Source organism: Pseudopipra pipra, chromosome 8, assembly GCF_036250125.1.
Source record: "Pseudopipra pipra isolate bDixPip1 chromosome 8, bDixPip1.hap1, whole genome shotgun sequence".
NCBI classification, from domain to species: domain Eukaryota; kingdom Metazoa; phylum Chordata; class Aves; order Passeriformes; family Pipridae; genus Pseudopipra; species Pseudopipra pipra.
Window position 1 is genome coordinate 12180291 of NC_087556.1, and position 15797 is coordinate 12196087.

Genomic DNA, 15797 nt, shown 5'->3' on the forward strand with positions numbered 1-15797 from the left:
ATTAGAATATAGTACTCTATTAGACAAGACATATATGTGAGAAAGAGTGATGTTTGTCAATCGTATTAATTGAGGTGAAAAACCAGCCTGTATTAAAAAGGAAGGGGTCAGATTTTAATGTTTTAAAGTAGGGGTTTTAGTGTTCCACCAGCAGTGCTAACTTATGTAACATCACGGTGATTTTTATCTAGGATTGATAGATGTGCATATATGAAAAAGGTTTTTTTAATAGAATAGTTTAGTCCATATTTATGTCTGCACCAATATAACTGTTCTCATAAAACTATACACCAGAACCAATGTAGTAAATCTAATCCAAAACCTGTACACCATGTATCTGTTATAAAAGCTGAGGACTTTTAGGCCCTTGATGGATGGTACTAGGCAACAGTTTCTTCCCATACAGAGCTGTAAATGGATCAGTACTTGCTGATCCACTGCCTGTATCAGACAACTCAGGACCAGATGATACTCAAGACAAGTCCTAGATGACTGGAGAATTTTGTAGGGATATAAGGTGTGCTGATTGAGGCAAGAATTGAGTCCTTCTGTGAGACAGAGGTCCAAGTTTCAAGACATAAAAATCAAAACCTTTTGTCTTCAGGCATCTGCAGTTCATTCTTTTCATATAAAGAATTGCCTAGAACCTGCTTGGAGAGTTTCCAATTTTGATATAAGTAATTTGTCAACTCAAAGTACCTAGGAAACAAACTTTCCTGCAATGGGCTTAGTGCTAATTAAGAGAAATGCCTACTCTAGAAGCAACGTGGCAACTCAGAATGGATAAATTGCATATACTCATGAACAAAGCAAACACCCATTCTGTTATTCAGCCTAATGGAAAGGGGGGATAAAACAGAAAAAGCAAACCCAGAGATAATCCTGGGTATGTAAAGAAAGCATAAAGACAAAATCAGTGAGAGTGCAACATTGAGGAGGTGGTGACAGTAATCTCAGTGATGACTGTGGTGCACGCAGTTTGCTATACCATGAATAAAATACTGCTTTCGGACCTGATCTGACTTAAGGAGGATCAGTACTTCCACAGAAAGCAGTCAAATACTCCATTAATCAAAAGATAATTGTAGATACTATCCCAGCTTCCAGTCCCACCAGAGCCACTGTGTTTGTAGGTCCCCCTCTTGTCCTCTCATCTCCTATTAACCACTATGACCAGTACCATCCAGTAATTATTTCATGTACCTTTATCTCTGTCATTCTCTTTCATCTCCTGCAGTTGCTCTGACTCTTATTTTATCAAAGCCTTGTTTTAACCCAGCAAGCAAACTCAGAGTTTACAGTTATTGGAAGAAGGAATCTGGTGGAGCTCCCAGGGAAGCACAGAGAAGTGGCATAAAATTAGGCACTATATCCAAGTCCTGGAGCTTGCTGTACCACAGATTTAATGAGAGAAGCAGATGGGCAGAGATACTACACACAGTAAAGGCATAAACAAAAAGATACAAATGAAACCCTCCATGCATTCCCAAAAAGGTCAAATAAAGGGTCATACTTTCCCTCCTTGGGCAGTAGTTTGAGTATTTTTAACATCAAGGTCTTTAAGGGGCTCCAGAAATAACACCTAACTTAATTCTTCAGCTAGTAGCCAGTTACAAAGCACTGAGGCCATTTCAGAAACACCCTCAGTAAAGCGTCTCCTGTAGTGTAAAGGCAGCTTAGAGGGATTCTCAGGTGACAGAAAATCCCTGGGCCTCCCCAGTCCCCTGCCATTTCTCTGGCTGGAGAAGCCACCATCAGCAGCAGTTCCAACACAGACACTTCCAGGTAAGGCAGATGGCCTCCCCTGCACCCTCTTCTCTTCTCCCTAACTGCTACTGTTCTACTCCTCTGCCCTTTTCCTTGGACCCCCTCTCTTGGATTCCTGGGTCAAGCAAGAGAAAGGGGTTAGGATGGGATAAGTAAAATGGCTAAGATACTTCAGCTACTATTTTTAGACGGAGATGCTGAACTTCTAGATCAGTACTAGAAACAAGGAGCTACTGCCTTTTAAAGCTGAAATAACAGAACATTTCAGATGCCTATGTGGCAGCTGAAGAGTCTACAGGAAGCTTTGCAAAACAATGCAAAAATCAAAGCAGTATTTCTCACACAGCTACTCGGTTCCAGGGCATATTTCATGCAATTACTCAGCAAGGCACTGAAATCTTCATGTAGAGCAAGTGAGGAGGCCCCAAGACTTGAAACCACAAACTGGCCAGGTGCAAAATCTGCATGCTCCAAGAGGATCTGTTACACCAATTACCCACTTGGTGGTTTGAGACAGTCTTGCAGGAATTGTGCTTCACACTCTATCCACAGCAAATCGTTACTGCATATGGTATATATTTACTAACATTCTACATACGGATGAGCTATATGTTCATATCCATCCGTTTCCAGAATTTTCTATGTCAAAGTTATAGGAGTAAGAGTAGCTTAGAGGAAGAAAACAGGAGTTTTTATTTTTCTGCCTGAGCACTGTTTTGCAGCTGATCCTTTATATAGGTGCAAAAATCCACAGTGTAACATACCCAAGCACATGCATTTCCTAGACTCGCTTTCACAAACTTTGGTTTATGCCGCGTTTTATTGCTGGCAGTAGAACTGTTGCACCTACATAGCGAGCACAAGAGGTTGTAACATCCATAACTCACAAATACCACATGCAGATGTACTTTCACAGTTTACAGCTCTGCTGAAATGGGTTTCTCATAATTCAGAGAGTGCTTACACACTGTTTCCACCGCATAGCAAAATTATTTCATAATAAGATAAGAATCTCTGCTGCAGCAGATGAAAAACATTTGCTTGGAATATTCCAGCTAAACTGCAGATGAGTGGCCCATTGCATTATGTATATCCTGATTACAGAACCCAGGGAATAGAGTGGTGGGTTCAAGTTACCTGTTTTCTCTAGTCTTATTGACAGTTCTGGGTATTCGTTATATTTTCCTTCTGGAGCCCCATCTAAGCTAGAAGACTACTAAGAAGGCAGCAATTCAGACACCTTTAAAAGCATGAGAATCGAGGATACTTGGTATTAGGGTACATTCATTTTTAAAGTATGGAGAACCATAAACATTTTCTTAAAAAAACCCCAAATAATCACATATGTAGTTTAAAAGCTGACATCATCTAAAGTTATGAACACTGAAAGCAAGACCATAACTACATTAGATTATGAAAGAAGCCCTGACCAGAAGGGGAAAATTATGTTCTTCACTCTTACAAAGATGCCATGGAAAGACAGCAGGCACAAGAGGTCTAGATCACTAAAGGAACAGGCTGAGTAAACAGTTATAGGGAGATTTTGGATAAATTACATGATTATCCACTACTTAAGGAATAGGACTGAAGAAGATGAATCCTGTCTCTGTGTTTGCCTTTGACCTGTTTCAAGGCTCCTATTTTCCAAGTCACTTAAGCCATTCACATTATTAAAAGTTCCATGTTACAGTTCCAGTTTTTTTTTTTTTACTTCATTAGCACCACTCATGAATAAAACCAAGTGGATACATAAATGTTTCAGCACCATAAGGCTGATGTAAAATCCATATAGTTGATGTCACTTATACTCCATCCCAGCATAATCAATAGCAAAATACTGTGCACATCTTGAAGATTCTTCCCAGCCATCAGACTGCCTTGTTGGGCAGTTGTGTCTCAAGTATTTTTCAGAAGAATAGATGCAATTGACCTTGATAACTTTTTCTCTACTCTCATGTATCTGCTAAATGGACAACTTGTATTGATCTTCTCCTCACTAATCTATGACTCCTAAGGGTGAAGAGGGGACTTCCAATGAAAAAATTGCTATCTTGAACTTAAGTGGACTGTGGCAAGTGTGGCAGGAGCATCTTGCTCTGCTATGAGCAGTATTAAATCCATCCAAATGGAGGGAAACTGCCTGGAAACTGTTTTCCAGAAGAAAACTGCAGCAGGAGACCAGGATGACAACTGAACCTCAAAGTGTGGGTGCTTTTTATTTAAGCTCTTCCTAGTGGAGGCATGTGCAACCTTTCTCTTTCTTGATACGCCAATCATATTCAGTTTACTCATTCTTCTGCGTGGTAACTAGAAGCCACCAGGGCTACTGTCAAGGGGCAATCAAAGTAAAAAACTTTAAATGTTCAAATGCATCTGGTGGAGTGCATGGTGTCCCTCACATCATAAAGGGCTGCTGCAATAAACACACCCTAACTCTGCCTTCGCTTGCCCTGCTGCAATCTTTACTGTATTGTCTAACTAAAGCAATCAAAACAACCATCTACTATGAGAGCTACATTCAGTTTGGGAAAAAAAAGTATCAAAATACACCAAACACTCTTCATCCAAAACACTCTTTATTTTGACCTCTATTAGTACAAGAACCCTGTCATGTTATCTCTTCTGCTTGCTCAGAACTCCCATTTGCTTCACAGCATCTTACTAAACAGAGTGAACAGTGGAGCTGTCAAATAAGAATACACACGTTTCAGTTTAATATATCAAGTAGAAGAGGGAAGTGATAAGAATAGAAATTGTCTTTAAGGAAGGAATTAGCATGCTTACAAAAAAACCTCCACAACAACAAAACAAGTGGCCTAGTTCCCCCTTCTAGACTTCCTACCATATCCTGACTTTTCTACTACCATCTGCCAGAAAGACAAGTTCCTCAGATATGATATCTTTTTCTTGTTCTTTTTTCATTTACCAGTAAATCATGAAAAATCTTCCCCCACAGTTTATTAACTCACTAAGCCTCATAGACATTTTTGCTGCTTTAAAACATTATGCAACTGTCTGAGTTTGGGATGCAAAGTGATTGAATTCTTCTTTTATGGTCTATGCTTTGGACAGTTGCTGAGCTCCAAAGACCCTTTACACTGGTGTAGCTTGTTCCTTCTTGTGCTGATGCCCACACACTTAGATGTGCTCCAAAGGACTTCTAAACCAAGAGAACTCGTGAGCAACTGCATTCATGCTGCAAGGACTTCATCACTAAAAACCCCCAAATAATATATTAGCCCCACTAAAGGAATTAAGTTTGATTGAGCTGTTCCAAACTGCACCTCACCTTGTACTTCTGGAAAATTAGAATCTTCACCTGCACTTAAATTCTCACAAGCAGATAGCTTTGTTGCCTTAACTATCTGCTCTCAGAAGTTAAATATATCCATCTCAGGTGTTTGCAGCTGACAATTTAATAACATTTTCTACTGTGTGTACGCTGACCTGCATTTTCTGTTGCTTGTAACCATGCCTTTTCAGGACAGTGATTTTTCTTCTATCTCAGTAGAGATGTACTGCTCATTACAGAAAACAGAGTTGCCAACTTTGATGCTTCAAAGGTCAGATTTTTTTTTTCTGTTAGGTAAGTAAAGAAGGCATTTCCCCCCCCCCAACACTTTATTAGAAAGGCAGCCTTTTTCAGCCTTCTGTCGCTCAGGAAAGAGCACAAGGAGTTATGCTCAAGTTTTAAGTTACCTCCTGGGAGTTCCTTTGAAAACTCCTAGTTTGATTCCTACGGTGCTTATACCAAAGCAAGAAATAGCTGTCCTGTTCCACACATCGCAGGGAAGGCAGCAGGGAAGAGTTTATGAACTGTAATTACCCACTCAGGGTACCTTACAGCTTACCCACTCAGGCTCCTTCCTAAAAGAAGAATCATTCATCATCCTCTTTTGTGCTACCGACTCCTTAAAAGGCCTACTCAGCTTAATCTCCCGGGTATCCCACCACAACCAGGCTCCCTAAGAGCCTATGCCAGGGCTACCTAGATGGATTTCAAAGGGAACATCGCGCCGCTTGCCTGCCTTATTTGGGAAACCCTCACTCTGCACCGGCTTGGCACAACCTCAGCGCCCGCGCAGGGCTTCGTAAACTGGAGCTCTGACAGAGATTTAACGACAGGGAAGCTCAGATTGCGATGAGCTCTGAGCACCGGCAAGAAACAGAAACGAGAGTGAAAAGGGAGGGCGGGCTGACTAGAGTTGAGCGAAACTTGTCGAGTTAAAAACAAGCCCGAAAGGGCCCGGCGAGGAGCCCTCGGGAGGGCTCTGCGCGTGTTTGGCACAAAAATCTCCAGGAAGGAGGAAAAGGAAAGCCGAGGAGCGAGCGAGGGAGCCGGCGCGACCCAAGGGGGGCGAGCGGCCAGGGGCCGGGGGTGTCCCCGGCCAGCGACCCGGGACCTCCGCGGCCCGCTCGGCCCCCCTGCCCGCTCGCAGGGGCAGGGCGGGGGCGGAGCGGCGCCGGGACGCCCCTGCACCCCCGCGGCGGCCGGGAGGCCTATGGGGGCGCGGCGCCGCCGCCGGAGCGCCCGCAGCCCCTCCCCGCCGCTGCCTGCGGGACTGGGAATAAAGACAGATAGCGGGGCAGGCAGCGGCTGGGCGGGAGGGAGGGAGCGCGCAGAAAGTTTCGTGCGGAGCCCGCGGGCGGCGGCAGCGATGCCCGTGCTGCGCGGAGCGCTGGGGCTGGGCGGGCGCCGCCGGCCTTAGGGGAGCGAGAGCGGCGCGGGGCGCGGCTGCGAGCCCCCGGCCCGGCCCGTCCTGTCCGCTCCTCGGGCGGCCGAGAGGAAGCGCCCCGGGCAGGGACGGGAGAGCGGCGCTGCCGGAGCGGGGGGAGCGAGAGCGGCACCGCGGGGCCAGCCGCGCCGGCAGAGCCGGGGGGAAAGATGAGCTTGTTGTCAACCATCGACACCAGCGCCGCGTCCGTGTACCAGCCCGCCCAGCTCCTCAACTGGGTCTATCTCTCGCTACAAGACACGCACCAGGCCAGCGCCTTCGATGCCTTCAGACCCGAGCCCTCCTCGTCCCAGCACCCCGACCTCGGCTACACCAAGAGCACCCCGGAGCTGGGCTCCTCGCTCAGCTCCAGCTATCTCAACAGCTTCTTCCAGCTCCAGCGGAGCGAGGTGAGTCCGCCCCGCCGCCCGGCGCGCAGCCCCCGGCCCCCCCGGGACACAACCGCCATGATGCCTCGGCAGCCTCCTGCCCCCTTCCCCGAGCCGGGACCGAGCCCGCCCGCGGCACGGGGCAGCCCCGCTCCGCGCCCCGCTCGGCCGGGGCGGCCCGGCCGCCCGCGCCGGCTCCTTCTCCTGCTCCTCCTTCCCGGCCCCTTCCCGCCGGGCGCTCCCTCGCTGCCCGTCCCGCTAACGGGCCGGGGCGAGGCGCCGCCGCGGCCGCGGCATTGGCGCAGCCGCCGCCTCCTCCCGCCGCCCGCCGGCGGCGCGGGGCGCCCGTGTTGACAGTCTGGTCAATGGTTACACCGATTTCCCGTGCGCGGCCGGGACGCGGCCAGCGGGACGGGGGGCAGGACGCGCAGAAAGTGCCACATCCGTCATAATGTGCAAAAATACCACCGCCGCCGCCCCCTCCCCCTCCTTTCTTTTTTCTTTTCCTTCAAAGTGATGTTTAAAAAGCTTGCTACGAGAATACGTGTCGCTTGTAAGAGAGATGAGGCCGGCACTGTTTGAAAGGAAGAGATATAAACAGGAACGTGACAAAAGCAGTGAAAAAGTTTTGTGCGCATTTCGTAACGCAAGAACAAGACTAAATGAAACCAGAGGGAAGGAAGCTAAAAAACTAGGGTATGCGAAGACAATTCGCTGTGGAACTCCCTGTCACAGGAAGTTGTTGAGGTCAAGCACTTCTGCATTGGAGGGATTTCACATGTGCGGAGATACTGCAAGGTGGCACCTCACACACCACAGCTCACAGCCTCTCCAGAAAAGATCCAGCTACAGTTTTGCACCCTACTGTGGGACTCTTGCCGGAGGCATTCAACAGTGGCTCTGTTTGACGAGGGTTAGATGGACTATGCATCCCTGCCTGCTCTGGCACTTCCCACAGAATGACATTTCAGAGTCCTTCCAGCGCCATTTGTGTTAAATATCGATTTGAAATGTATTCTCAGTCAAAATACACATTCCTGTTCTGTCAGCAGAGGGATGGGGTTATTAATTAAAACCAAATCAAATTCCCCAACTGGTCTCAAATTATAGCTGCTAACAGTTAAGAACCAGAGGTATACACACACATTCTTTTCCCCTTAATTCGAAACTTTCTTCTTTCACAGAGCACATCCAGTCTCAAAATAGGCACTGTTTTTGAGAGTATATAGTTTGCAACCTGTTCAAACTGATGTACCTAGTCTTATGAAGGTCGACACGGCATAGGCAGTTTAAAAACACACAGACTTAGCAAGCACATTGATTTTGGAAAAAGACTAGCGGGGGTGCAATTTAAACTATTAGCTACCTACCTGTTGGCAGCAAATAGTAGATTTTGCCCCTTTCTGCTTGGCTTACGAGCTTTGTGGTGCCCAAGTAGCAACAAGACTCCAGGAGTTTGGCCTTACATGGACTCCAGAGTGGGACTCGTTCAAGCCTGTGTTTGTTCAAGTCTGGATACATTTTCTGCTCACAGTGGGTCCTTTTTCTTCCTGGGAGAAAAAGGAAGAAACAAGTAAATGGTGGCTGCATTCAGGAAGCCTTTGAAACAGTCTCTGAGAAACAGTTTTCTTTTCCCCACAGTTCTCAGAGTTCATTTTCTGCTTCTACTATACTGTGTGCAAGTAGGGGCTAATCCTTTTGTCACACTCCCTTTCCACTTAGCTCACATTTCTTTCCACTTTTTTCCCCAAAACTTTTCTCCTTTATTCTGGAAAATCATTTCCCTGGTATGCCAGGCCTTCCCCAGGCCCCTGCCTCGGCTCCACGCAGTCAGCCCCTTTGCAGCCTCTCCTCGGCTGCACTGCTTTTGGATCCTAGAAGTCACCTTTGCTGCATTTCTGAATAGATTCCTATCATCCATACACTGTATGGATGCAACTTTATTCTGCCTTTTTTAACCTCGTTACGGTTTCCTGAGGCACATGAACAACAACTAAGAATGCTGGCTCTGTAGAAAGCCAAGAGCATTCACCATTCAGGAAATAAGCCATTTCATTCTATACAGATATTTTAATATTTTTAAAAGATCAAGCACGTTAGTTTGTTCCAGTTCACTTTCCAGCCTGTGACAATAGCATTGACTATGCGACTGATAGAGACACTTCTGTGTTTCCAGTATTTACCTGAACTATGTGTAACTACATGGTAACCTGAAAAGAGGGAAGGGGACATGGGAGTGCTTTTACCCTTCTGGATATAGCCTGAAGGAAGTAAGAAACCCATTAGTTCCCCAGGCTAACACTGCCTGCTTACACAGCAGCTTTCATTCAAGGGTTTAGAAGGTGCTAGAGATACTGTTGTTCAGAAGAAGTTCTGTCAATATATTAGGTACTCTGTTCTTTCCAGAGACTGGAAACTAGACTTCTCTTTGGCAGGAGTCACCCAAGAGTTTCCGACAATGTCATGCTCTTAATTCTTGAGATTCTAACATCTGTTTATTTGCAGATGCCATTGGGTATACACTACATATTTCAACTGCGTAAAATTATTTTGGAGCACATTAGTACTGCATGCTGCTTTTGCATCAAGTGGGCTTATGCTATCTTTGGAACAACACATAGCTTTCCACAGTTAAACTGTTGACTGTTTTCTACACAGTGCTTGCTTTGGTTGGCTTTTTTTTTTTTTCCTCACAGTTTTGTCCTGGGTTGGCTTAGGCTGGAGCCGAGCTGTGACAATGATTGACACATAGCTGTACACAATATTTGGAAAGTGACCTAATGAGGGGCCAAAATAGCAACAGATTGAGAAATGATAGGATCATAGGGTGTAAAATAGTCCTGCCTTCTGTATGTTGCATTGCGATTGAAAATTTCTGGAGGACAACACTTGCAATAAGACACAGCGCTTGTGAAAAGTTGCTATTATACCAGGTTTGAAAGTCTGCATGGCAGTGCCTGTGTATGTGACTTGCATACTGACCAAAGGAACAGGACAGAAAAAAATAAAAGTGCCAGCACCCACAGAGTAGTCTTGTACTTCACCAAGATTTTTGTCCTCCAGACTTTTTCCACTACAATGGATGCCTTCTAAATAAACATGATGAACACAGCTGTTTGGTGCATAAAAGCCCATTGTACCAGGGAAAAAAAGCAATAATAAAGGTTTCAACAGTAAAGCAACAAAGAGTGTTTTGTTCCATACGCAAGACTCATTTTGCAAAACAGACCTGCTTTAAACCAAACTTTACTGCAGCGTTTATTGTCCTAGATATGAAATGAAAGCATGTTAGAACATTAAGATGCAATAAATTGGCCATTGAACTGAGCTCCACCCTCATTATAACACCATCCATCAGAGCCAAGTATTTGAGGCTTTGTTGTGGGGCTGGTTACATGGAATTTAATGCCTTTGAGACACAGCCAGGTATCTGTGGCTTTGTCATTGAGGGATATAATTGAGAAACCTAGAATAAGGGGTAAGAGACTCATACGGTATTTTTCTATACTCACAGGAGGCATCCTACCAGGTCAACACTGTCTTTGGTCATACCAAGTCAATGCTAGCTTTGGTCAAGAAGAGACAGTGACCAGTAACTAGAAATTATCATATTATAATAGTTAAGTGTGTTTCTCAGAACTCAGAGTGCTAATTGCAGCACAACCTGTGAGAAGGAGCCTGTGTCCTAATGAATTCTTTGCCCATGTGCAGTACTCTGTGTGTCTTTCAAGAGGGAAATTCCTTCTAGAAACCTCTATGGCAACCGCTTTCTGAATCTAAACCATATTTTATTTAAGCACAAATAACTGCATACACCAGATTAGAAAAAAATCACCTTTTTCAAGAAGTAGTTAATGTTTCTGACTCACAGACTTCCAGATCCAGCCCTTATAAGCAAGAGGGAAACTAATTGTGAGAGAACACAAGATAGTTCAGTTTACAACAGTAAGGTATGGATTACTCGCTTGAAAAGAAAATCAGTGGAGTTAAAAAGTTTACAGAGTGTGCTGTGGAAACTAACATTCAAATCCCTGTGAAACTGAAGCAGGTCTACAGCACTGGGATAGATACTGGGATAGATTAGGTAGCTTCCCAAAGAAGACAATAACATTCGTAAGTTAGCAACAAAAACCTATAAAACACTGTCAAGAACAAAAAATGTAGGGAAGGAAGTTGGCAGTTCTACAGAAAATATATTTTACATCTGTCTTTCATAGAATTAGAGGGATAGACACTAGAGTGGTATTTGATGAAGAAGATTTGTCCTAGATGAATTAATTTGGAGGATGATTATAAGATTAGAAAAATCTCCATTCTCATAGTATCAGAGGAGTATATGGATTGCTATACCAGATCAGGCCATTGACCCACTAAATTAAGTGCAATATCTCTGAAAACAGCCATGATCGAAAGATTTAAAAGAGAGGACAAAACACCTTATAAGAGGCTGCTCACAACCAGTATGGTCTGGGGGCAAGCACAACAGAGATGCAGATTAGCAGAGATTGCCATATGCTCCAAAACATATCTGATTTGTTTATGTAATACAAAATTAATACAGTTGTTCTAACATAGACCATGTTTTTGATCCACAGAGTGCTTAATGTGCTAGGCTCCTAAGTCAGGACTTCTTGCTTTCTCACTTGCAGTCTAAAGAACCACAGTATTATCTCTTCTTATTAAGCATAGTTATTGATAGAGTACCACAGTGATGCCTGCAGTACATGAAATTATCCTTTAATGGTGATTATTTGATCGATTTCCTCATTTTCATTTTTCTCACTATTCTTTGTGCAAGTACTAACATTTCAGTGCCCTTATCCTTCTTCAAACTTTATTTAAAAGGCACTAGCACAACAATTCCAGCATTGGAGGAGTTTGTGCTCTCTGCCTCAGGGTGACTGTACACTACAGATATTTTGTGACTACTTAAAAGTGCCAGTCAAGTAATTTCAAACTGCTTTTCAGGAAGTTAAATGACAATTCTCACATTGGTCCTCGTAAGAGATCCCAGGGAACTGAATGTCTATGTTAATCAGAGGACAATATGCATTTGGAGATCTTGGCAACAGCAGCCTCCTCCATCCTCCCACACAGCCAGCTCCAGAGCCCTTTTGATGATACTGCCTCAGCACATGAAGTGCAGCTTTCACAGCCCACTCTATTCTGGTCTCAAAATCTCAGATCCTATTACAGGTATTTGTGCTAACAGCTATTTTGTTTCCAATTCCACATGAACATAGGCTTTAAAATGCAGAAATTCAGGGGTTTATGTCTACAGTCATTCTCTTTTGCTCCCCGTTTTTATTTCTGCAGCCATGGCCTCCTGCTTTGCTACTTCTGTAGTCTTTGGAAAACACCCTCTTTCGCCAGGGAAGAAAAAAACCCATATGTGAATGTATTTTAGGAAGTGGAGTCTGAAAATAAGATCTATATCTTGTATAAGAAGTGTGAAACTGAAGTTATCGTCCAAATTACACTGTTCCATTTGTATTGCCTGGGTATGGCTTTAGATTTCTCTGTTCTCCAGGACTAAGTTTTTTGTTTGCGTGGTTTTTATAAATGCACTGTACTGCATATGGTAGATACTCTTTTCTTACTCTTCACAATGAGGCTGAATTACCTAATAGCAATTTGATTGCAGGGGGAAGTACGCAAGAGCCAAATTTGGTTCACTTAAGCAAGCATTCTAAATACAATTACGTTGCTTTTACTCTGGCTTCCTTACCTGAACAAGAACAGCAGAAAGCTCCCAGAAGTAATAAGAAAAAGTTGTGTTGAATTTATTCCAACAGCTAGAACCTCTTGTGTTGTTCCTTACCCACAAACTGCCCCCACTCCCAGCAAATGCTGCTGTAGCTCTGCAGCACACCTGCCCTACCTCAGGCTTTAACTACTTCGAGCATGACTTACAGCTGGGCTTCAGTTCATTACTACGGAAGTGTTATCCACCATAGTCTTCTGCAGCTACTTGTTTTCACATAAAAATCAGAACCATGTTTGGAAAGCTGGCAACAACTAAAATACTAATTGCTGAAAGTAAATCAAGTCTTCTAGGAGAGGGATATGGGCTTTCTGCTTTACTGTTGACTTCTTTTTGATAGGTTGAAGAAAAAAAAAGTAATAGAAGATAGACCAATTATATATATTATTCCTGATTAGTTGAAAATCATTGCCAACTCCTTTAAATCACTTGGGATTTTGTGTTTATGCAAACTCCTCATTGAGGGAAGCACTGGCATGCACTTTCTGCCTCACAAAAACATCCACATCTTGAAAAACTCGTCAGGCAATACATAAAAAATCACCCCAACCTATAATTGGAGGCAAAAGCACATAGAATTCTTGTTACAATTATATTTTATACACAGAGCTTTCATTTACAGTTTTTTATGCGTTTACAGTGTCTTCCATGCCAAAGCACCCAAACAAAGGGGTGATGTAACTGTGTGTTGGGTAATGATTTTTCATCCATTCCTCTTTTGCTCTGCAGACACAGACTCGGTTATTCAGAATAGAAAAGGACGATCCTTCTCCAATGAACTACACAAATGATCAGACAACTAAGTCTGACTTGAACCAATATATTAATTTATGAAGTGTATGGAACAAATTAAATAACCAAGATGTGTACTCAACTGCTTTTATCCATAAGCCAATCCCCCTCTTCCTCCCAACACACACACACCCTCCCCCCCAGGCCTTTTTTGTTTTGTTGATTATTTGGGGGATTTTGTGGACTTGCACAAGATAAATAACAAGAAACTTTTATCAAAATATTGCATGTTATTGACAGATACAATGTGAGGATTAATGCAGAGAAAAGTTTTCTAGATCAGAGTTTAAGTGGGCCATAAAAGGACTCTGAAACTTGATTTAAGTGAAATTTAAATCTAAGACCAGAGAATCTTTTCTGTGCTACTTTAAGAAGCATGAAAACCAGTGACACAGTGCAGTTGCAAAAAGATGCAGGCACAGATATTAGAAAGCCAAATCATAGAATACTGATACTATGCATTTGCATAGAAACAAAAGCAAGTGTGTCCTGTTAGCCAAACTAGATGCATACATATAAATGCTACCTAAAAAGTGATACTGGGTGTCACCTTCAAGTTTCTGAACTGATTAATAATATGTCACAGTTAATATCTGTACCTTTCCCCAGTTTCTTTTCCTCAGAAAAATTGCCGCAGCCTGATGCCCATTTTGCTACTCTGCTGGATTGCTCTTCTTCCTCCTTCAGAAAGCCACAATTAAATGATTAAATTAAATGAGGAGAATGTAAGTGTTTGCTTCATGGCAGTTTACGTAGGTTCCGTGTGGGTTCCAGAGTAGTTATAATGGATCAAAGGAACTAATTACGTTTTGCAAAGCTATTAAGATCTTAAAGTAGTGCTGACATAATTCAGACAGACAGTATTTCCTATGTGTCAAAACTTAGATCACTTCTTTTTTCCTGAAGGTTGGTTTTTATTCTCAGAATGATTACAAGCAATCTGTGATCTACTAAAAGCAGAACCTAAAATTATAGACAGGTTCACCTGGGGAAAGCAGAATAAATGCAGGGATGTGAGTCTTGGGCTTTGTCCATGTCCCTTATTGTCTAGCCAGACCAGCACAGCTGTGGGGAGTTTTGGTAGGTTTTAAGTTTTAATGTTACAATCCTAACCCATTTCTTTCTGTTGTGTGTTTTGGTATAAGCAAATACTAACAAGTCCAATATTTTGACAAAGAGGAATTTTAAGAAGCCTCTTGTAGATCTTTTTTCTTAGCTCTTTCAACTGCTGCTGATAGGAAATACTGGTCTCCAAACCCGTGTCTAAAGAAATACATTTTGTGTTTCTACAGATTTAGTTTAAGATTAGCAAATGCCCTCATGATCCAGGACTTGAGCTCATATGCCAAGCAGGAATATGTTCCTGCTATATTAAATGGCCACCCACCACTACTCCCTGCACGTGGCAGGATTGGGTGTCTCTTTTGAATCAACAGAAGTGCAGTACCCTACATAGAAGAATCACAGGTATCTGGAAATACAGATATTTATTTACACTTCATCCAGCTAACTGCCAACTAAGCAAACACTTAAATGGAATCAGCTTGCTCTCAGAGATTTCTCTTGCTACTAGGAGCTCCAGGTGTCTAAGTGATTGTAGCAGGGGGAGTTGGAGCCGATATTTCTTCACACTAAGACAGCCTGCTGGGCAACTATTTGTAAGTAGTCATTAGGGCTGTGGATATCTGTGGCTGAAAGGATAGCAAAGGAACTATTGTACAGTCATTGCATCCTGAAAATGGAGGACTAGCAAGAGTTTTTAAGAGGGTTTGAGCATCACTGATCCTTGAAATAAAGAGGCATTCTTATATAAGCATCTTTCTCAAACATATGTTGAAACTGAAATTAATAGAGTAATAGATTCATTCCTCTAATAGTCCCAACTTAGGGGGGAAAAAAAATCCTTAAATCTCTTTGGAAACCAGATTACTCAATTGTTATTTTATAATTTATCTGAAGCAGATTGTGATGTTTTAGGTTTAATTGCTCAGATCACACTTCAAGCTGTGCTGTATCACAATTGATGAAGAGGGTGGCTTTAAATGTAGATAAAACTGTCTAAAAGCTGGAGTCACAGAATGAAATTCCAGCCTGTCATTTAGTATATAGAAATAATTTATTTTCCTCACTATATTCAATTTAATAAAAGTTTTTGTCTTCCCATGAGTGCAGGAACTGAGGCCCTGAGCGCATTGCGAGGGGCCCGTTCTGGGCAGATGATGTATTGTTTCTACCTCTGACAGCGACCTTAGCTTTGCCTCTTTTAAACTTTGGCAGGCATTGCAGAGGTTTCTGTGCCAAGAAGGCATTACTGAATGTAAATGATATAAACAAAACTGTCTCAGACTTACGGTTCTGTTTAACCCAAAA

General features: G+C 43.1%; 1 protein-coding gene and 1 long non-coding RNA gene across 3 annotated transcripts in view; one reads left to right on the top strand and one right to left on the bottom strand.

The window, feature by feature from the left end:
* Window positions 1-4326: 4326 nt before the first annotated feature.
* LOC135417913 (uncharacterized) lies at window positions 4327-6195 on the bottom strand. The gene is made up of 2 exons (XR_010432264.1): window positions 5619-6195; window positions 4327-4450 (listed from the first exon to the last, which is right to left on the bottom strand). It is a non-coding gene; the product is annotated as an uncharacterized LOC135417913 (long non-coding RNA).
* Window positions 6196-6443: 248 nt separating this feature from the next.
* The window catches only part of ZCCHC24 (zinc finger CCHC-type containing 24), a 110548-nt gene continuing 101194 nt past the window's right edge, over window positions 6444-15797 (top strand). The window contains exon 1 of one of the 2 annotated variants that reach the window (XM_064662563.1): window positions 6444-6892. In XM_064662563.1, coding sequence (XP_064518633.1) covers window positions 6653-6892 — 240 coding nt within the window. In that variant the 5' untranslated portion in view covers window positions 6444-6652. The remainder of the gene's footprint in view (window positions 6893-15797) is intronic. The other variant, XM_064662562.1, reaches the window with a different exon arrangement.